At 49.6% G+C, this 24,128-nt stretch overlaps 1 protein-coding gene across 4 annotated transcripts in view; it reads right to left on the reverse strand.

The window, feature by feature from the left end:
- Positions 1-3,356: 3,356 nt before the first annotated feature.
- The window catches only part of prkag3b (protein kinase, AMP-activated, gamma 3b non-catalytic subunit), a 36,868-nt gene continuing 16,096 nt past the window's right edge, over positions 3,357-24,128 (reverse strand). For 2 of the 4 annotated variants that reach the window (XM_090216456.1, XM_090216455.1), the window contains exon 13: positions 3,357-7,213. Coding sequence is in view for 2 of the 4 variants with exons in the window: in XM_036959479.2 (XP_036815374.2) it covers positions 7,158-7,213 (56 nt within the window). In the remaining 2 variants the exon portion in view is untranslated. The remainder of the gene's footprint in view (positions 7,214-24,128) is intronic. The other 2 variants (XM_036959479.2, XM_036959480.2) reach the window with 1 other exon arrangement.

Genomic DNA, 24,128 nt, shown 5'->3' on the forward strand with positions numbered 1-24,128 from the left:
TTTATGGATATCTTTAAGAAATGGCTTTCTTCTTGCCACTCTTCCATAAAGGCCAGATTTGTGCAATATACGATTGATTGTTGTCCTATGGCCAGAGTCTTCCACCTCATCTGTAGATCTCTGCAGTTCATCCAGAGTGATCATGGGCCTCTTGGCTGCATCTCTGATCAGTCTTCTCCTTGTATGAGCTAAAAGTTTAGAGGGACGGCCAGGTCTTGGTAGATTTGCAGTGGTCTGAAACTCCTTCCATTTCAATATTATCGCTTGCACAGTGCTCCTTGGGATGTTTAAAGCTTGGGAAATCTTTTTGTAACCAAATCCGGCTTTAAACTTCTTCACAACAGTATCTCGGACCTGCCTGGTGTGTTCCTTGTTCTTCATGATGCTCTCTGCGCTTTTAACGGACCTCTGAGACTATCACAGTGCAGGTGCATTTATACGGAATGCAGGGTGTAGGTAAGTTTTATATCTTTATGTTTGAAGCCTGAAATGTGGCAAAAGGTCGCAAAGTTCAAGGGGGCCGAATACTTTCGCAAGGCACTGTATAGGATGAAAAGACTAACACCTAACGTCTTCATTTTCCTTGGTTCTGTTGTCCAGTTCTATCAGGTTCTGTTGTCCAGTTCTATCAACAGGGTTCTGTTGTCCAGTTCTATCAACAGGGTTCTGTTGTCCAGTTCTATCTATAGGGTTCTGTTGTCCAGTTCTATCAACAGGGTTCTGTTGTCCAGTTCTATCTATAGGGTTCTGTTGTCACGTTCTATCAACAGGGTTCTGTTGTCCAGTTCTGGCTATAGGGTTTTGTTGTCCAGTTCTATCAACAGGGTTTTGTTGTCCAGTTCTATCAATAGGGTTCTGTTGTCCAGTTCTATCAGGTTCTGTTGTCCAGTTCCATCAACAGGGTTCTGTTGTCCAGTTCTATCTATATGGTTCTGTTGTCCAGTTCTATCAACAGGGTTCTGTTGTCCAGTTCTATCTATAGGGTTCTGTTGTCCAGTTCTATCAACAGGGTTCTGTTGTCCAGTTCTATCTATAGGGTTTTGTTGTCCAGTTCTATCAATAGGGTTCTGTTGTCCAGTTCTATCAGGTTCTGTTGTCCAGTTCCATCAACAGGGTTCTGTTGTCCAGTTCTATCAACAGGGTTCTGTTGTCCAGTTCTATCTATAGGGTTTTGTTGTCCAGTTCTATCAACAGGGTTTTGTTGTCCAGTTCTATCAATAGGGTTCTGTTGTCCAGTTCTATCAGGTTCTGTTGTCTTGTTCTATCAACAGGGTTCTGTTGTCTAGTTCTATCAACAGGGTTCTGTTGTCCAGTTCCATCAACTGGGTTCTGTTGTCCAGTTCTATCAGGTTCTGTTGTCTAGTTCTATCAACAGGGTTATGTTGTCCAGTTATAGCAGGTTCTGTTGTCCAGTTCTATCATGTTCTGTTGTCCAGTTCCATCAACAGGGTTCTGTTGTCCAGTTCTATCAACAGGGTTATGTTGTCCAGTTCTATCTATAGGGTTCTGTTGTCCAGTTCTATCCATAGGGTTCTGTTGTCCAGTTCTATCCATAGGGTTCTGTTGTCCAGTTCTATCTATAGGGTTCCGTTGTCCAGTTCTATCTATAGGGTTCTGTTGTCCAGTTCTATCTATAGGGTTCTGTTGTCCAGTTCTATCCATAGGGTTCTGTTGTCCAGTTCTATCCATAGGGTTCTGTTGTCCAGTTCTATCCATAGGGTTCTGTTGTCCAGTTTTATCCATAATGTTCTGTTGTCCAGTTCTATCTATAGGGTTCTGTTGTCGTCCAGTTCTATCTATAGGGTTATGTTGTCCAGTTCTATCTATAGGGTTCTGTTGTCCAGTTCTATCCATAGGGTTCTGTTGTCCAGTTTTATCCAAAGGGTTCTGTTGTCCAGTTCTATCTATAGGGTTCTGTTGTCGTCCAGTTCTATCTATAGGGTTCTGTTGTCATCCAGTTCTATCTATAGGGTTCTGTTGTCCAGTTCTATCTATAGGGTTCTGTTGTCCAGTTCTATCTATAGGGTTCTGTTGTCCAGTTCTATCAACAGGGTTTTGTTGTCGTCCAGTTCTATCCATAGGGTTCTGTTGTCCAGTTCTATCTATAGGGTTCTGTTGTCGTCCAGTTCTATCTATAGGCTTCTGTTGTCCAGTTCTATCTATAGGGTTCTGTTGTCCAGTTCTATCTATAGGGTTCTGTTGTCCAGTTCTATCTATAGGGTTCTGTTGTCGTCCAGTTCTATCTATAGGGTTCTGTTGTCCAGTTCTATCTATAGGGTTGTGTTGTCCAGTTCTATCTATAGGGTTCTGTTGTCCAGTTCTATCAATAGGGTTGTGTTGTCCAGTTCTATCTATAGGGTTCTGTTGTCCAGTTCTAATTATTGGTTCTGTTTAACACCATCAGTTTTTCTGTGATATTCTGTTCATATGAATGTTGCATTTGGTGTGTTTACCAAAACACACGGTCTCAGCCTAATGCTTGGTTTATCTACCAAAACACACGGTCTCAGCCTAATGCTTGGTGTGTTTACCAAAACACACGGTCTCAGCCTAATGGTTGGTTTATCTACCAAAACACACGTTCTCAGCCTAATGCTTGGTTTAACTACCAAAACACACAGTCTCAGCCTAATGCTTGGTTTATCTACCAAAACACACGGTCTCAGCCTAATGCTTGGTGTGTTTACCAAAACACACGGTCTCAGCCTAATGCTTGGTTTATCTACCAAAACACACGGTCTCAGCCTAATGCTTGGTTTATCTACCAAAACACACGGTCTCAGCCTAATGCTTGGTGTGTTTACCAAAACACCCGGTCTCAGCCTAATGCTTGGTGTGTTTACCAAAACACACGGTCTCAGCCTAATGCTTGGTGTGTTTACCAAAACACACGGCCTCAGCCTAATGCTTGGTTTAACTACCAAAACACACAGTCTCAGCCTAATGCTTGGTTTAACTACCAAAACACACGGTCTCAGCCTAATGCTTGGTGTGTTTACCAAAACACACGGTCTCAGCCTAATGCTTGGTGTGTTTACCAAAACACACGGTCTCAGCCTAATGCTTGGTTTATCTACCAAAACACACGGTCTCAGCCTAATGCTTGGTGTGTTTACCAAAACACACGGTCTCAGCCTAATGCTTGGTGTGTTTACCAAAACACACGGTCTCAGCCTAATGCTTGGTGTGTTTACCAAAACACACGGTCTCAGCCTAATGCTTGGTGTGTTTACCAAAACACACGGTCTCAGCATAATGCTGGGTGTGTTTACCAAAACACCCGGTCTCAGCCTAATGCTTGGTGTGTTTACCAAAACACACGGTCTCAGCCTAATGCTTGTAATAAACACTAGATATTCAGAGGTAACAATTTATTACATTTAATTCAGTAGAATGTTTTTTTACACAGGTTTCCGTAATGTCAACCTAGAATTCATTCTCAGTTGTATCTTTTACATACCTTTTCGGCTGACTGGTTTACAATGGATGACTGCAACTGTGTAATTGAATATTGCATGAAGAACAAATAAGATGTAAGGCAGAAACAAATATAATACTAATGAATAAATACTAATGACTACTGCAAACGATTTGTACGCTTTACGTTCCTGAGGTAGAGAGAGACTCAACACCACTACAAAATTAACCGGTCCAATTGTTATGAATATTGCTATGACAATCCAATTGTTATGAATATTGCTATGACAATCCAATTGTTATGAATATTGCTATGACAATCCAATTGTTATGAATATTGCTATGACAATCCAATTGTTATGAATATTGCTATGACAATCCAATTGGCCATTTTAATTTCAGTTTAGTTACATGTTTAATGTTTGTCTTGAAATACTTTACATTGATCCAAGTATTACACTTTTTTAAAACGTTTACATTTCAAGACTTATGAGGCACAGACAGTAGCATCCAGGTCAGGGGGTAGGTAGGGTCAGGGGTTAGGTAGGGTCAGGGGTTAGGTAGGGTCAGGGGTTAGGTAGGGTCAGGGGGTAGGTAGGGTCAGGGGTCAGGTAGGGTCAGGGGTTAGGTAGGGTCAGGGGTTAAGTAGGTTCAGGGGGTAGGTAGGGTCAGGGGATAGGCAGGGTCAGGGGTTAGGTAGGGTCAGGGGGTAGGTAGGGTCAGGGGATAGGCAGGGTCAGGGGTAGGCAGGGTCAGGGGTTAGGCAGGGTCAGGGGTTAGGTAGGGTCAGGGGGTAGGCAGGGTCAGGGGTAGGCAGGGTCAGGGGTTAGGTAGGGTCAGGGGTTAGGTAGGGTCAGGGGGTAGGCAGGGTCAGGGGTTAGGTAGGGTAAGTGGGTAGGCAGGGTCAGGGGGTAGACAGGGTCAGGGGGTAGACAGGATAAAGAGGGGTATATATCTGTGCAGCAGGCGAGGCCAGGGTCAGGGTGTAGGTAAGATCATAGTTGAGGCTCCTTCTTCATCAGGAGACTCCTGTCCTGGCAGCCTCAAGTCCTGACAGACTGCTGTCCTTCCTGGCAGACTGCTGTCCTTCCTGGCAGACTGCTGTCCTTCCTGGCAGATTGCTGTCCTTCCTGGCAGACTGCTGTCCTTCCTGGCAGACACCCTCCCACTCACCCCCCAAACAACTTTCTGTTTCTACTGTTCCCAAAGAAAATGTTCTTCCCACTAAGGTTGAAAAGATTTGGTATCAGATCCTCAAAAAAATGTATCCAGCTGCATCATTGAGAGCATCTTGACTGACTGCATCACTGCTTGGTATGGTAAGTGCATCCCCGTGGACCGCATGGCGCTACAGATGGTGGTGCGGACAGCCCAGTACAGCGCTGGGGTCGAGTTCCTTTCCATTCAGTACCTCCATATCAAAACGGTGGGAAAGGAAGACCTGGAAATATGTCTAAGACTCAAGCAACTGTTCTCTCTGCTACCGAATGGCAAGAGGTACCGGAGCGCCAAGTCTGATACCAACAGGCTCCTGAACATCTTCTACCCCCAAGCCATCAGACTGCTGAACAGCTTCTATCCATCCCCAAGCCATCGGACTGCTGAACACCTTCTATCCCCAAGCCATCAGACTGCTGAACACCTTCTACCCCCAAGCCATCAGACTGCTGAACACCTTCTACCCCCAAGCCATCAGACTGCTGAACACCTTCTACCCCCAAGCCATCAGACTGCTGAACATCTTCTACCCCCAAGCCATCAGACTGCTGAACATCTAACAAAAATTACCTACAAGGCATTGACCCTTTTATTGAATTGTTGCAGTGACTCTACTCAAAAGGACTCTACACTCACACTGAGACCCCAACACACATTTGCTCACAAACACATTCATACTGACTCTACACATATGCACGCATACACACTCCCATAGAATCATCATATGCGCTGCTGCTACTCTGTTTATCAGATATCCTGATATCTAGTCTCCTTACTCCTATATATATCTACCTCCATCACTCCAGTGCCCCTGTCTCCTTACCCCTATATATATCTATCTCCATCACTCCAGTATCCCTGTACAATGTTAATATGGTACTGACCCTGTACATAGTCACCTGACCCCTATACATATCTACCTCCATCACTCCAGTATCCCTGTGCATTGTTAATATGGTACTGGACCTATTAATTAAAGATGACATAATTAATAATTTATGGACAAGAAGAACATTATTTAAAGATACATAATATTTACAGTAGTGGTCAAATGTTTGGACACACCTACTCATTCAAGTTATGGTATACAGAAGATAGCCCTATTTAGTAAAAGACCAAGTTCGTATTATGGCAAGAACAGCTAAAATAAGCAAAGAGAAATGACAGTCCATCATTACTTTAAGACATGAAAGTCAGTCAATACAGAACATTTCAAGAACTTTGAAAGTTTCTTCAAGTGAAGTCGCAAAAACAATCAAGTGCTATGATGAAACTGGCTCTCATGAGGAAAGGAAAACCCAGAGTTACCTCTGCTGCAGAGGATAAGTTCAGTAGAGTTAACTGCACCTCAGATTGCAGCCCAAATAAATACTTCACAGAGTTCAAGTAACAGACACATCTCAACATCAACTGTTCAGAGGAGTCTGCTTGAATCAGGCCATGGTCAAATTGCTGCAAAGAGACCGCTACTAAAGGACACCAATAAGAAAAATAGACTTTTTTGGGCCAAGAAACATGAGCAATGGATATTGGAACGGTGTAAATTTGTCCTTTGGTCTGATGAGTTCAAATTTGAGATTTTTGGTTCCAACCGCCATGTCTTTTTGAGACAGAGTAGGTGAACGGATGATCTCCGCATGTGAATTTCCCACCGTGAAGCATGGAGGAGGAGGTGTGATGGTGATGGGGTGCTTTGCTGGTGACACTGTCAGTGATTTATTTAGAATTCAAGGCACACTTAACCAGCATGGCTACCACAGCATTCTGCAGCGATACACCTCCCATCTGGTTTGTGCTTAGTGGGATTATCATTGGTTTTTCAACAGGACAATGACCCAAAACACACCTCCAGGCTGTGTAAGGGCTATTTGACCCAAAAGGAGAGTGATGGAGTGCTGCATCAGATGACCTGGCCTCCACAATCACCCGACCTCAACCCAATTGAGATAGTTTGGGATGAGTTCGAACGCAGAGTTAAGGAAAAGCAGCCAACAAGCGCTCAGCATAAGTGGGAACTCCTTCAAGACTGTTGAAAAAGCATTCCAGGCAAAACTGGTTGAGAGAATGCCAAGAGTGTGCAAAGCTGCCATCAAGGCAAAGGGAGGCTACTTTGAAGAATCTCAAAAACATAAAATATATTTTGATTTGTTTAACACTTTTTTTGGTTACTACATGATTCCATATGTGTTATTTAATAGTTTTTGATGTCTTCACTATTATTCTACAATGTAGCAAATAGTAAATATAAAGAAAAACCCTTTAATGAGTAGGTGTGTCCAAACTATTGACTGGTACTGTATATATATATATATAAAAATAAATAATAGTTTTGAACGGGATAGGAGAGATTTTATAAAATGTACATTATTAAAAAAAATAATGTATACAAACAAGTACTAAACAAACACAAGTATGAATATAAAAATATGAAAGTATTGGTGTTATCCTGCAGAATAAACCTTTTAAAAAGCATTTTAAAGTTACCCAGCAAAATCAAAAAAATATTTACAGAGTTTCTGTCTTCATTCATTATTAGTGTCCCAATTTGTCTTCAGTGGTTGAGCTCTTCGTGAAATCTCTGTAAAAAGAAGCAGATCAACAAATCATTATTTTTGACAGAGACTTTACAAAAATCAAGCATGTCTGTTTTCACCTCCAATATGAAGATGTGTTGTCTTAAATGGTTTCATTTTTGTCCTTGTTTCATTTTATGCAGTTCGGCAGCTCAGAAACATCAAAGACAAAGATGCTGTTTTCATGATCAAAACAAACGCTGTGCAAACAAGAAGAAATGGGTCAAGCAGATTGGTTTACTGCAGTCACCTTTCACACAGAACTGATTGACAACAGTCTGCCTCTCACACAGAGCTGACTGACAACAGCCTCCCTCTCACACAGAGCTGACTGACAACAGCCTCCCTCTCACACAGAGCTGACTGACAACAGCCTCCCTCTCACACAGAGCTGACTGACTACAGCCTCCCTCTCACACAGAGCTGACTGACAACAGCCTCCCTCTCACACAGAACTGATTGACAACAGCCTCCTCTCACACAGAGCTGACTGACTACAGCCTCCCTCTCACACAGAGCTGACTGACAACAGCCTTCGTTTCACACAGAACTGATTGACAACAGCCTCCTCTCACACAGAGCTGACTGACTACAGCCTCCCTCTCACACAGAGCTGACTAACTACAGCCTCCCTCTCACACAGAGCTGACTGACAACAGCCTCCCTCTCACACAGAACTGATTGACAACAGCCTCCCTCTCACACAGAGCTGACTGACAACAGCCTCCCTCTCACACAGAGCTGACTGACAACAGCCTCCCTCTCACACAGAGCTGACTGACAACAGCCTCCTCTCACACAGAGGCTGCCAATTCGCACCCTATTTAATACATAGTGCACTAATTTTGAACAGGGCCCATATCTGGTCAAAAGTAGTGAAATATATAGGGAATATGGTCCAATGTAGTGCACTACATAGGGAATAGGGTGCCATTTGGGATGTTCAGAGATGAAATACCATGTTGACTCTACAGAGGTTATTCCCAGACACAGAGACAGATATTCTGGGCTCTGGTCTCGAGGTCAACCGATTAAATCGGCCTGGCCGATTAATTAGGGCCGATTTGAAGTTTCCATAACAAATCGGTAATCGGCATGATGGCAGATTACATTTCACTCCACGAGGAGACTGCGTGGCAGGCTGACCACCTGTTACGCGAGTGCAGCAAGGAGCCAAGGTAAGATCCTAGATAGCATTAAACATATCTAATAAAAAACAATCAATCTTAACATAATCACTAGTTAACTACACATGGTTGATGATATTACTAGGTTAACTAGCTTGTCCTGTGTTGCATATAATTGATGCGGTGCCTGCTAATTTATCAACGAATCACAGACAACTTCGCCAAACGGGGGATGATTTAACAAAAACGCATTCACGAAAAAAAGCACAATCGTTGGACGACTGTACCGAACCATAAACACCAATGGCTTTCTTTAAATCAATACACAGAAGTATATATTTTTCAACCTGCATATTTAGTTAAAAGAAATCCAGTTTAGCAGGCAATATTAACCAGGTGAAATTGTGTCACTTCTCTTGCGTTCATTGCACGCAGAGTCTATGAGTATATGCAACAGTTTGGGCTGCCTGGCTCGTTGCCAACTAATTTGCCAGACTTTTACGTAATTATGACATAACATTGAAGGTTGTGCAATGTAACAGCAATATTTAGACTTAGGGATGCCACCCGTTTAGATAAAATACCGAACGGTTCCGTATTTCACTGAAAGAATAAACATTTTGTTTTCGAAATGATAGTTTCCAGATTTGACCATATTAATGACCTAAGGCTCAAATGTCTGTGTTTATTAAATTATAATTAAGTCTATGATTTGATATTTGATAGAGCAGTCTGACTGAGCGGTGGTAGGCAGCAGCAGGCTCGTAAGCATTCATTCAAACTTTCCTGTGTTTGCCAGCAGCTCTTCGCTGTGCTTTAAGCACCGCTCTGTTTATGACTTCAAGCCTATCAACTCCTGAGATTAGGCTGGCAATACTAAAGTACCTATTAGAACATCCAATAGTGTAAGGTATATGAAATACAAATGGTAAAGAGAGAAATAGTCCTATAATTTCTATAATAACTACAACCTAAAACTTCTTAAAATTGGGAATATTGAAGAACTGGGAATTTTGAACCACCAGCTTTCATATGTTCTCATGTTCTGAGCAAGGAACTTAAACATATTACACTTCTACTTTCTTCTCCAACACTTTGTTTTTGCATTATTTAAACCAAATTGAACATGTTTCATTATTTATTTGAGACTAAATAGATTTTATGTATTACATTAAGTTAAAATTAAAGTGTTCATTGTTCATTCAGTATTGTTGTAATTGTCATTATTACAAAAAACACAGCCAAAATTTATTGTTTTTTTTTGTGGGGCGTATTGACCGAAGTGAACTGATTTGAAGACAATGAGCAATGAACTCATTGCGCACCAATAATATTAGCGAAGTTTCGTTGATTGACTGTATTTCTGCCCAATGACCACTGATCTTCTTGAAATCTAGCTATATATATATACAGTGCCTTGCGAAAGTATTCGGCCCCCTTGAACTTTGCGACCTTTTGCCACATTTCAGGCTTCAAACATAAAGATATAAAACTGTATTTTTTTGTGAAGAATCAACAACAAGTGGGACACAATCATGAAGTGGAACGACATTTATTGGATATTTCAAACTTTTTTAACAAATCAAAAACTGAAAAATTGGGCGTGCAAAATTATTCAGCCCCTTTACTTTCAGTGATGCAAACTCTCTCCAGAAGTTCAGTGGGGATCTCTGAATGATCCAATGTTGACCTAAATGACTAATGATGATAAATACAATCCACCTGTGTGTAATCAAGTCTCCGTATAAATGCACCTGCACTGTGATAGTCTCAGTGGTCCGTTAAAAGCGCAGAGAGCATCATGAAGAACAAGGAACACACCAGGCAGGTCCGAGATACTGTTGTGAAGAAGTTTAAAGCCGGATTTGGATACAAAAAGATTTCCCAAGCTTTAAACATCCCAAGGAGCACTGTGCAAGCGATAATATTAAAATGGAAGGAGTATCAGACCACTGCAAGTCTACCAAGACCTGGCCGTCCCTCTAAACTTTCAGCTCATACAAGGAGAAGACTGATCAGAGATGCAGCCAAGAGGCCCATGATCACTCTGGATGAACTGCAGAGATCTACAGCTGAGGTGGGAGACTCTGTCCATAGGACAACAATCAGTCGTATATTGCACAAATCTGGCCTTTATGGAAGAGAGGCAAGAAGAAAGCCATTTCTTAATAACCTCTTAAGTCTACCCCTTCCTTTTCAGCATCCTGCTACTCATGCCAGGAATATAGTATATGCATATGATTAGTATGTGTGGATAGAAAACACTCTGAAGTTTCTAAAACTGGTTAAATCACGGCTGTGACTATGACAGAGCGTGTGTTTCATCGAAAAGCACAAGAAAAACTGGTCACTGAAAGCTGAAAATAATATTCATGAGCCACTTGCACGTATTGTTTAAAGGACACCAAATTAAATAGGGCCTCAGATGCAATTCCTACAGCTTCCACACGATTTTCCTGAGAGTTATTTCTTGGTAAAAAAAAAAGGAAAGGGATTCCATTTCTTCCGGTCTCCGACAGGATGTTTTGGAGGAGAGATTTCCGACCATGATTTGAAGACGTGGAGCTATTGAATACACATCGCCCCGTGATCAATTTGATAGATTATAAACGTTTACTAATACCTAAAGTTGGATTACAAAAGTATTTCGAAGTGTTTTGTGAAAGTTTATCGTCGACTTTTTTAATTTTAAAAAATGACGCAGCGTTTTGAAACAATGTTTTTTTCTGAATGACACAGCTTCCATAGATGGCTATTTTGGGTATATATGGACCGATTTAAATGAAAAAAAGACCCAATAGTGATGTTTATGGGGCATATAGAAGCGCCAAGAAAGAAGCTCGTCAAAGGTAATGAATGTTTTATATTTTATTTCTGCTATTTGTGTAGCGCCGCCCATTCTACCTCGACTCTGGTCAGAGACCGCTGCACCGCCCATTCTACCTCTACTCTGGTCAGAGACCGCTGCACCGCCCATTCGACCTCTACTCTGGTCAGAGACCGCTGCACCGCCCATTCGACCTCTACTCTGGTCAGAGACCGCTGCACCGCCCATTCTACCTCTACTCTGGTCAGAGACCGCTGCACCGCCCATTCTACCTCTACTCTGGTCAGAGACCGCTGCACCGCCCATTCTATCTCTACTACAGACAGAGACCGCTGCACCGCCCATTCTACCTCTACTACAGACAGAGACCGCTGCACCGCCCATTCGACCTCTAGTCTGGTCAGAGACCTCTGCACCGCCCATTCTACCTCTACTCTGGTCAGAGACCGCTGCACCGCCCATTCTATCTCTACTACAGACAGAGACCGCTGCACCGCCCATTCTACCTCTACTACAGACAGAGACCGCTGCGCCGCCCATTCTACCTCTACTACAGACAGAGACCGCTGCACCGCCCATTCTACCTCTACTACAGACAGAGACCGCTGCACCGCCCATTCGACCTCTAGTCTGGTCAGAGACCTCTGCACCGTCCATTCTACATCTACTCTGGTCAGAGACCGCCCATTCTACCTCTACTCTGGTCAGAGACCGCCCATTCTACCTCTACTCTGGTCAGAGACCGCTGCACCGCCCATTCTACCTCTACTACAGACAGAGACCGCTGCACCGCCCATTCTACCTCTACTACAGACAGAGACCGCTGCACCGCCCATTCTACCTCTACTACAGACAGAGACCGCTGCACCGCCCATTTTACCTCTACTCTGGTCAGAGACCGCTGCACCGCCCATTCTACCTCTACTCTGGTCAGAGACCGCCCATTCTACCTCTACTCTGGTCAGAGACCGCTGCACCGCCCATTCTACCTCTACTCTGGTCAGAGACCGTCCATTCTACCTCTACTACAGTCAGAGACCGCTGCACCGCCCATTCTACCTCTACTACAGACAGAGACCGCTGCACCGCCCATTCTACCTCTACTACAGACAGAGACCGCTGCACCGTCCATTCTACCTCTACTACAGTCAGAGACCGCTGCACCGCCCATTCTACCTCTACTACAGACAGAGACCGCTGCACCGTCCATTCTACCTCTAGTCTGGTCAGAGACCGCTGCACCGCCCATTCTACCTCTACTCTGGTCAGAGACCGCCCATTCTACCTCTACTAAAGACAGAGACCGCTGCACCGCCCATTCTACCTCTACTACAGACAGAGACCGCTGCACCGCCCATTCTACCTCTACTACAGACAGAGACCGCTGCACCGTCCATTCTACCTCTAGTCTGGTCAGAGACCGCTGCACCGCCCATTCTATCTCTACTCTGGTCAGAGACCGCCCATTCTACCTCTACTAAAGACAGAGACCGCTGCACCGCCCATTCTACCTCTACTCTGGTCAGAGACCGCTGCACCGCCCATTCTACCTCTACTCTGGTCAGAGACCGCTGCACCGCCCATTCTACCTCTACTCTGGTCAGAGACCGCTGCACCGCCCATTCTACCTCTACTCTGGTCAGAGACCGCTGCACCGCCCATTCTACCTCTACTCTGGTCAGAGACCGCCCATTCCCATTCTACCTCTACTCTGGTCAGAGACCGCTGCACCGCCCATTCTACCTCTACTCTGGTCAGAGACCGCTGCACCGCCCATTCTACCTCTACTCTGGTCAGAGACCGCCCATTCTACCTCTACTCTGGTCAGAGACCGCTGCACCGCCCATTCTACCTCTACTCTGGTCAGAGACCGCTGCACCGCCCATTCTACCTCTACTACAGACAGAGACCGCTGCACCGCCCATTCTACCTCTACTCTGGTCAGAGACCGCTGCACCGCCCATTCTACCTCTACTCTGGTCAGAGACCACTGCACCGTCCATTCTACCTCTACTACAGTCAGAGACCGCCCATTCTACCTCTACTCTGGTCAGAGACCGCTGCACCGCCCATTCGACCTCTACTCTGGTCAGAGACCGCCCATTCTACCTCTACTACAGACAGAGACCGCTGCACCGCCCATTCTACCTCTACTCTGGTCAGAGACCGCTGCACCGCCCATTCTACCTCTACTCTGGTCAGAGACCGCTGCACCGCCCATTCTACCTCTACTCTGGTCAGAGACCGCCCATTCTACCTCTACTCTGGTCAGAGACCGCTGCACCGCCCATTCTACCTCTACTCTGGTCAGAGACCGCTGCACTGCCCATACTACCTCTACTCTGGTCAGAGACCGCTGCACCGCCCATTCTACCTCTACTACAGACAGAGACCGCTGCACCGCCCATTCTACCTCTACTACAGACAGAGACCGCTGCACCGCCCATACTACCTCTACTCTGGTCAGAGACCGCTGCACTGCCCATACTACCTCTACTCTGGTCAGAGACCGCCCATTCTACCTCTACTCTGGTCAGAGACCGCTGCACCGCCCATTCTACCTCTACTCTGGTCAGAGACCGCCCATTCTACCTCTACTCTGGTCAGAGACCGCTGCGCCGCACATTCTACCTCTACTACAGTCAGAGACCGCTGCACCGCCCATTCTACCTCTACTCTGGTCAGAGACCGCCCATTCTACCTCTACTACAGTCAGAGACCGCTGCACCGCCCATTCTACCTCTACTCTGGTCAGAGACCGCTGCACCGTCCATTCTACCTCTACTCTGGTCAGAGACCGCCCATTCTACCTCTACTACAGACAGAGACCGCTGCACCGCCCATTCTACCTCTACTACAGACAGAGACCGCTGCGCCGCCCATTCTACCTCTACTACAGACAGAGACCGCTGCACCGCCCATTCTACCTCTACTACAGACAGAGACCGCTGCACCGCCCATTCGACCTCTAGTCTGGTCAGAGACCTCTGCACCGTCCATTCTACATCTACTCTGGTCAGAGACCTCCCATTCTACCTCTACTCTGGTCAGAGACCGCTGCACCGTCCATTCTACCTCTACTAAAGACAGAGACCGCTGCACCGCCCATTCTACCTCTACTACAGACAGAGACCGCTGCACCGTCCATTCTACCTCTAGTCTGGTCAGAGACCGCTGCACCGCCCATTCTACCTCTACTCTGGTCAGAGACCGCTGCACCGCCCATTCTACCTCTACTACAGACAGAGACCGCTGCACCGCCCATTCTACCTCTACTCTGGTCAGAGACCGCTGCACCGCCCATTCTACCTCTACTCTGGTCAGAGACCGCTGCACCGCCCATTCTATCTCTACTACAGACAGAGACCGCTGCACCGCCCATTCTACCTCTACTACAGACAGAGACCGCTGCACCGCCCATTCGACCTCTAGTCTGGTCAGAGACCTCTGCACCGCCCATTCTACCTCTACTCTGGTCAGAGACCGCTGCACCGCCCATTCTATCTCTACTACAGACAGAGACCGCTGCACCGCCCATTCTACCTCTACTACAGACAGAGACCGCTGCGCCGCCCATTCTACCTCTACTACAGACAGAGACCGCTGCACCGCCCATTCTACCTCTACTACAGACAGAGACCGCTGCACCGCCCATTCGACCTCTAGTCTGGTCAGAGACCTCTGCACCGTCCATTCTACATCTACTCTGGTCAGAGACCGCCCATTCTACCTCTACTCTGGTCAGAGACCGCCCATTCCACCTCTACTCTGGTCAGAGACCGCTGCACCGCCCATTCTACCTCTACTACAGACAGAGACCGCTGCACCGCCCATTCTACCTCTACTACAGACAGAGACCGCTGCACCGCCCGTTCTACCTCTACTACAGACAGAGACCGCTGCACCGCCCATTTTACCTCTACTCTGGTCAGAGACCGCTGCACCGCCCATTCTACCTCTACTCTGGTCAGAGACCGCCCATTCTACCTCTACTCTGGTCAGAGACCGCTGCACCGCCCATTCTACCTCTACTCTGGTCAGAGACCGTCCATTCTACCTCTACTACAGTCAGAGACCGCTGCACCGCCCATTCTACCTCTACTCTGGTCAGAGACCGCTGCACCGTCCATTCTACCTCTACTCTGGTCAGAGACCGCCCATTCTACCTCTACTACAGACAGAGACCGCTGCACCGCCCATTCTACCTCTACTACAGACAGAGACCGCTGCGCCGCCCATTCTACCTCTACTACAGACAGAGACCGCTGCACCGCCCATTCTACCTCTACTACAGACAGAGACCGCTGCACCGCCCATTCGACCTCTAGTCTGGTCAGAGACCTCTGCACCGTCCATTCTACATCTACTCTGGTCAGAGACCGCCCATTCTACCTCTACTCTGGTCAGAGACCGCTGCACCGTCCATTCTACCTCTACTAAAGACAGAGACCGCTGCACCGCCCATTCTACCTCTACTACAGACAGAGACCGCTGCACCGTCCATTCTACCTCTAGTCTGGTCAGAGACCGCTGCACCGCCCATTCTACCTCTACTCTGGTCAGAGACCGCTGCACCGCCCATTCTACCTCTACTACAGACAGAGACCGCTGCACCGCCCATTCTACCTCTACTCTGGTCAGAGACCGCTGCACCGCCCATTCTACCTCTACTCTGGTCAGAGACCGCTGCACCGCCCATTCTATCTCTACTACAGACAGAGACCGCTGCACCGCCCATTCTACCTCTACTACAGACAGAGACCGCTGCACCGCCCATTCGACCTCTAGTCTGGTCAGAGACCTCTGCACCGCCCATTCTACCTCTACTCTGGTCAGAGACCGCTGCACCGCCCATTCTATCTCTACTACAGACAGAGACCGCTGCACCGCCCATTCTACCTCTACTACAGACAGAGACCGCTGCGCCGCCCATTCTACCTCTACTACAGACAGAGACCGCTGCACCGCCCATTCTACCTCTACTACAGACAGAGACCGCTGCACCGCCCATTCGACCTCTAGTCTGGTCAGAGACCTCTGCACCGTCCATTCTACATCTACTCTGGTCAGAGACCGCCCATTCTACCTCTACTCTGGTCAGAGACCGCCCATTCCACCTCTACTCTGGTCAGAGACCGCTGCACCGCCCATTCTACCTCTACTACAGACAGAGACCGCTGCACCGCCCATTCTACCTCTACTACAGACAGAGACCGCTGCACCGCCCATTCTACCTCTACTACAGACAGAGACCGCTGCACCGCCCATTTTACCTCTACTCTGGTCAGAGACCGCTGCACCGCCCATTCTACCTCTACTCTGGTCAGAGACCGCCCATTCTACCTCTACTCTGGTCAGAGACCGCTGCACCGCCCATTCTACCTCTACTCTGGTCAGAGACCGTCCATTCTACCTCTACTACAGTCAGAGACCGCTGCACCGCCCATTCTACCTCTACTACAGACAGAGACCGCTGCACCGCCCATTCTACCTCTACTACAGACAGAGACCGCTGCACCGTCCATTCTACCTCTACTACAGTCAGAGACCGCTGCACCGCCCATTCTACCTCTACTACAGACAGAGACCGCTGCACCGTCCATTCTACCTCTAGTCTGGTCAGAGACCGCTGCACCGCCCATTCTACCTCTACTCTGGTCAGAGACCGACCATTCTACCTCTACTAAAGACAGAGACCGCTGCACCGCCCATTCTACCTCTACTCTGGTCAGAGACCGCTGCACCGCCCATTCTACCTCTACTCTGGTCAGAGACCACTGCACCGCCCATTCTACCTCTACTCTGGTCAGAGACCGCTGCACCGCCCATTCTACCTCTACTCTGGTCAGAGACCGCCCATTCTACCTCTACTCTGGTCAGAGACCGCTGCACCGTCCATTCTACCTCTACTAAAGACAGAGACCGCTGCACCGCCCATTCTACCTCTACTACAGACAGAGACCGCTGCACCGTCCATTCTACCTCTAGTCTGGTCAGAGACCGCTGCACCGCCCATTCTACCTCTACTCTGGTCAGAGACCGCTGCACCGCCCATTCTACCTCTACTACAGACAGAGACCGCTGCACCGCCCATTCTACCTCTACTCTGGTCAGAGACCGCTGCACCGCCCATTCTACCTCTACTACAGTCAGAGACCGCTGCACCGTCCATTCTACCTCTACTCTGGTCAGAGACCACTGCACCGTCCATTCTACCTCTACTACAGTCAGAGACCGCCCATTCTACCTCTACTCTGGTCAGAGACCGCTGCACCGCCCATCCTACCTCTACTACAGACAGAGACCGCTGCACCGCCCATTCGACCTCTACTCTGGTCAGAGACCGCCCATTCTACCTCTACTACAGACAGAGACCGCTGCACCGCCCATTCTACCTCTACTCTGGTCAGAGACCGCTGCACCGCCCATTCTACCTCTACTCTGGTCAGAGACCGCTGCACCGCCCATTCTACCTCTACTCTGGTCAGAGACCGCCCATTCTACCTCTACTCTGGTCAGAGACCGCTGCACCGCCCATTCTACCTCTACTCTGGTCAGAGACCGCTGCACCGCCCATTCTACCTCTACTACAGACAGAGACCGCTGCACCGCCCATTCTACCTCTACTCTGGTCAGAGAACGCTGCACCGCCCATTCTACCTCTACTACAGTCAGAGACCGCTGCACCGTCCATTCTACCTCTACTCTGGTCAGAGACCACTGCACCGTCCATTCTACCTCTACTACAGTCAGAGACCGCCCATTCTACCTCTACTCTGGTCAGAGACCGCTGCACCGCCCATTCGACCTCTACTCTGGTCAGAGACCGCCCATTCTACCTCTACTACAGACAGAGACCGCTGCACCGCCCATTCTACCTCTACTCTGGTCAGAGACCGCTGCACCGCCCATTCTACCTCTACTCTGGTCAGAGACCGCTGCACCGCCCATTCTACCTCTACTCTGGTCAGAGACCGCCCATTCTACCTCTACTCTGGTCAGAGACCGCTGCACCGCCCATTCTACCTCTACTCTGGTCAGAGACCGCTGCACTGCCCATACTACCTCTACTCTGGTCAGAGACCGCTGCACCGCCCATTCTACCTCTACTACAGACAGAGACCGCTGCACCGCCCATTCTACCTCTACTACAGACAGAGACCGCTGCACCGCCCATACTACCTCTACTCTGGTCAGAGACCGCTGCACTGCCCATACTACCTCTACTCTGGTCAGAGACCGCCCATTCTACCTCTACTCTGGTCAGAGACCGCTGCACCGCCCATTCTACCTCTACTCTGGTCAGAGACCGCCCATTCTACCTCTACTCTTGTCAGAGACCGCTGCGCCGCACATTCTACCTCTACTACAGTCAGAGACCGCTGCACCGCCCATTCTACCTCTACTCTGGTCAGAGACCGCCCATTCTACCTCTACTACAGTCAGAGACCGCTGCACCGCCCATTCTACCTCTACTCTGGTCAGAGACCGCTGCACCGTCCATTCTACCTCTACTCTGGTCAGAGACCGCCCATTCTACCTCTACTACAGACAGAGACCGCTGCACCGCCCATTCTACCTCTACTACAGACAGAGACCGCTGCGCCGCCCATTCTACCTCTACTACAGACAGAGACCGCTGCACCGCCCATTCTACCTCTACTACAGACAGAGACCGCTGCACCGCCCATTCGACCTCTAGTCTGGTCAGAGACCTCTGCACCGTCCATTCTACATCTACTCTGGTCAGAGACCGCCCATTCTACCTCTACTCTGGTCAGAGACCGCCCATTCTACCTCTAGTCTGGTCAGAGACCGCTGCACCGCCCATTCTACCTCTACTCTGGTCAGAGACCGCTGCACCGCCCATTCTACCTCTACTACAGACAGAGACCGCTGCACCGCCCATTCTACCTCTACTACAGACAGAGACCGCTGCACCGCCCATTCTACCTCTACTACAGACAGAGACCGCTGCACCGCCCATTTTACCTCTACTCTGGTCAGAGACCGCTGCACCGTCCATTCTACCTCTACTACAGTCAGAGACCGCCCATTCTACCTCTACTCTGGTCAGAGACCGCTGCACCGCCCATTCGACCTCTACTCTGGTCAGAGACCGCCCATTCTACCTCTACTACAGACAGAGACCGCTGCACCGCCCATTCTACCTCTACTCTGGTCAGAGACCGCTGCACCGCCCATTCTACCTCTACTCTGGTCAGAGACCGCTGCACCGCCCATTCTACCTCTACTCTGGTCAGAGACCGCCCATTCTACCTCTACTCTGGTCAGAGACCGCTGCACCGCCCATTCTACCTCTACTCTGGTCAGAGACCGCTGCACTGCCCATACTACCTCTACTCTGGTCAGAGACCGCTGCACCGCCCATTCTACCTCTACTACAGACAGAGACCGCTGCACCACCCATTCTACCTCTACTACAGACAGAGACCGCTGCACCGCCCATACTACCTCTACTCTGGTCAGAGACCGCTGCACTGCCCATACTACCTCTACTCTGGTCAGAGACCGCCCATTCTACCTCTACTCTGGTCAGAGACCGCTGCACCGCCCATTCTACCTCTACTCTGGTCAGAGACCGCCCATTCTACCTCTACTCTTGTCAGAGACCGCTGCGCCGCACATTCTACCTCTACTACAGTCAGAGACCGCTGCACCGCCCATTCTACCTCTACTCTGGTCAGAGACCGCCCATTCTACCTCTACTACAGTCAGAGACCGCTGCACCGCCCATTCTACCTCTACTCTGGTCAGAGACCGCTGCACCGTCCATTCTACCTCTACTCTGGTCAGAGACCGCCCATTCTACCTCTACTACAGACAGAGACCGCTGCACCGCCCATTCTACCTCTACTACAGACAGAGACCGCTGCGCCGCCCATTCTACCTCTACTACAGACAGAGACCGCTGCACCGCCCATTCTACCTCTACTACAGACAGAGACCGCTGCACCGCCCATTCGACCTCTAGTCTGGTCAGAGACCTCTGCACCGTCCATTCTACATCTACTCTGGTCAGAGACCGCCCATTCTACCTCTACTCTGGTCAGAGACCGCCCATTCTACCTCTAGTCTGGTCAGAGACCGCTGCACCGCCCATTCTACCTCTACTCTGGTCAGAGACCGCTGCACCGCCCATTCTACCTCTACTACAGACAGAGACCGCTGCACCGCCCATTCTACCTCTACTACAGACAGAGACCGCTGCACCGCCCATTCTACCTCTACTACAGACAGAGACCGCTGCACCGCCCATTTTACCTCTACTCTGGTCAGAGACCGCTGCACCGCCCATTCTACCTCTAGTCTGGTCAGAGACCGCTGCACCGCCCATTCTACCTCTACTCTGGTCAGAGACCGCTGCACCGCCCATTCTACCTCTACTACAGACAGAGACCGCTGCACCGTCCATTCTACCTCTACTCTGGTCAGAGACCGCTGCACCGTCCATTCTACCTCTACTACAGTCAGAGACCGCCCATTCTACCTCTACTCTGGTCAGAGACCGCTGCACCGCCCATCCTACCTCTACTACAGACAGAGACCGCTGCACCGCCCATTCGACCTCTACTCTGGTCAGAGACCGCCCATTCTACCTCTACTACAGACAGAGACCGCTGCACCGCCCATTCTACCTCTACTCTGGTCAGAGACCGCTGCACCGCCCATTCTACCTCTACTCTGGTCAGAGACCGCTGCACCGCCCATTCTACCTCTACTCTGGTCAGAGACCGCCCATTCTACCTCTACTCTGGTCAGAGACCGCCCATTCTACCTCTACTACAGTCAGAGACCGCTGCACCGCCCATTCTACCTCTACTCTGGTCAGAGACCGCTGCACCGTCCATTCTACCTCTACTCTGGTCAGAGACCGCCCATTCTACCTCTACTACAGACAGAGACCGCTGCACCGCCCATTCTACCTCTACTACAGACAGAGACCGCTGCGCCGCCCATTCTACCTCTACTACAGACAGAGACCGCTGCACCGCCCATTCTACCTCTACTACAGACAGAGACCGCTGCACCGCCCATTCGACCTCTAGTCTGGTCAGAGACCTCTGCACCGTCCATTCTACATCTACTCTGGTCAGAGACCGCCCATTCTACCTCTACTCTGGTCAGAGACCGCCCATTCTACCTCTACTCTGGTCAGAGACCGCTGCACCGCCCATTCTACCTCTACTACAGACAGAGACCGCTGCACCGCCCATTCTACCTCTAGTACAGACAGAGACCGCTGCACCGCCCATTCTACCTCTACTACAGACAGAGACCGCTGCACCGCCCATTTTACCTCTACTCTGGTCAGAGACCGCTGCACCGCCCATTCTACCTCTACTCTGGTCAGAGACCGTCCATTCTACCTCTACTACAGTCAGAGACCGCTGCACCGCCCATTCTACCTCTACTACAGACAGAGACCGCTGCACCGCCCATTCTACCTCTATTACAGACAGAGACCGCTGCACCGTCCATTCTACCTCTACTACAGTCAGAGACCGCTGCACCGCCCATTCTACCTCTACTACAGACAGAGACCGCTGCACCGTCCATTCTACCTCTAGTCTGGTCAGAGACCGCTGCACCGCCCATTCTACCTCTACTCTGGTCAGAGACCGCCCATTCTACCTCTACTAAAGACAGAGACCGCTGCACCGCCCATTCTACCTCTACTACAGACAGAGACCGCTGCACCGCCCATTCTACCTCTACTACAGACAGAGACCGCTGCACCGTCCATTCTATCTCTACTCTGGTCAGAGACCGCCCATTCTACCTCTACTAAAGACAGAGACCGCTGCACCGCCCATTCTACCTCTACTCTGGTCAGAGACCGCTGCACCGCCCATTCTACCTCTACTACAGACAGAGACCGCTGCACCGTCCATTCTATCTCTACTCTGGTCAGAGACCGCCCATTCTACCTCTACTAAAGACAGAGACCGCTGCACCGCCCATTCTACCTCTACTCTGGTCAGAGACCGCTGCACCGCCCATTCTACCTCTACTACAGACAGAGACCGTTGCACCGTCCATTCTACCTCTATTCTGGTCAGAGACCGCTGCACCGCCCATTCTACTTCTACTACAGACAGAGACCGCCCATTCTACCTCTATTACATACAGAGACCGCTGCACCGCCCATTCTACCTCTACTAAAGACAGAGACCGCTGCACCGCCCATTCTACCTCTACTCTGGTCAGAGACCGCCCATTCTACCTCTACTCTGGTCAGAGACCGCTGCACCGTCCATTCTACCTCTACTAAAGACAGAGACCGCTGCACCGCCCATTCTACCTCTACTACAGACAGAGACCGCTGCACCGCCCATTCTACCTCTAGTCTGGTCAGAGACCGCTGCACCGCCCATTCTACCTCTACTCTGGTCAGAGACCGCTGCACCGCCCATTCTACCTCTACTACAGACAGAGACCGCTGCACCGCCCATTCTACCTCTACTCTGGTCAGAGACCGCTGCACCGCCCATTCTACCTCTACTACAGTCAGAGACCGCTGCACCGTCCATTCTACCTCTACTCTGGTCAGAGACCGCTGCAACGTCCATTCTACCTCTACTACAGTCAGAGACCGCCCATTCTACCTCTACTCTGGTCAGAGACCGCTGCACCGCCCATCCTACCTCTACTACAGACAGAGACCGCTGCACCGCCCATTCGACCTCTACTCTGGTCAGAGACCGCCCATTCTACCTCTACTACAGACAGAGACCGCTGCACCGCCCATTCTACCTCTACTCTGGTCAGAGACCGCTGCACCGCCCATTCTACCTCTACTCTGGTCAGAGACCGCTGCACCGCCCATTCTACCTCTACTCTGGTCAGAGACCGCCCATTCTACCTCTACTCTGGTCAGAGACCGCTGCACCGCCCATTCTACCTCTACTCTGGTCAGAGACCGCTGCACTGCCCATACTACCTCTACTCTGGTCAGAGACCGCTGCACCGCCCATTCTACCTCTACTACAGACAGAGACCGCTGCACCGCCCATTCTACCTCTACTACAGACAGAGACCGCTGCACCGCCCATACTACCTCTACTCTGGTCAGAGACCGCTGCACTGCCCATACTACCTCTACTCTGGTCAGAGACCGCCCATACTACCTCTACTCTGGTCAGAGACCGCTGCACCGCCCATACTACCTCTACTCTGGTCAGAGACCGCTGCACCGCCCATTCTACCTCTACTCTGGTCAGAGACCGCCCATTCTACCTCTACTCTGGTCAGAGACCGCTGCGCCGCCCATTCTACCTCTACTACAGTCAGAGACCGCTGCACCGCCCATTCTACCTCTACTCTGGTCAGAGACCGCTGCACCGCCCATTCTACCTCTACTCTGGTCAGAGACCGCCCATTCTACCTCTACTACAGTCAGAGACCGCTGCACCGCCCATTCTACCTCTACTCTGGTCAGAGACCGCTGCACCGTCCATTCTACCTCTACTCTGGTCAGAGACCGCCCATTCTACCTCTACTACAGACAGAGACCGCTGCACCGCCCATTCTACCTCTACTCTGGTCAGAGACCGCTGCACCGTCCATTCTACCTCTACTCTGGTCAGAGACCGCCCATTCTACCTCTACTCTGGTCAGAGACCGTCCATTCTACCTCTACTACAGACAGAGACCGCTGCACCGCCCATTCTACCTCTACTACAGACAGAGACCGCTGCACCGTCCATTCTACCTCTACTCTGGTCAGAGACCGCTGCACTGTCCATTCTACCTCTAGTCTGGTCAGAGACCGCTGCGCCGCCCATTCTACCTCTAGTCTGGTCAGAGACCGCCCATTCTACCTCTACTCTGGTCAGAGACCGCTGCACCGTCCATTCTACCTCTACTACAGACAGAGACCGCTGCACCGCCCATTCTACCTCTACTACAGACAGAGACCGCTGCACCGTCCATTCTACCTCT

The sequence above is a fragment of the Oncorhynchus mykiss genome, chromosome 22 (assembly GCF_057628025.1).
Source record: "Oncorhynchus mykiss isolate SJ-2025 chromosome 22, ASM5762802v1, whole genome shotgun sequence".
Taxonomy (NCBI): Eukaryota; Metazoa; Chordata; class Actinopteri; order Salmoniformes; family Salmonidae; genus Oncorhynchus; species Oncorhynchus mykiss.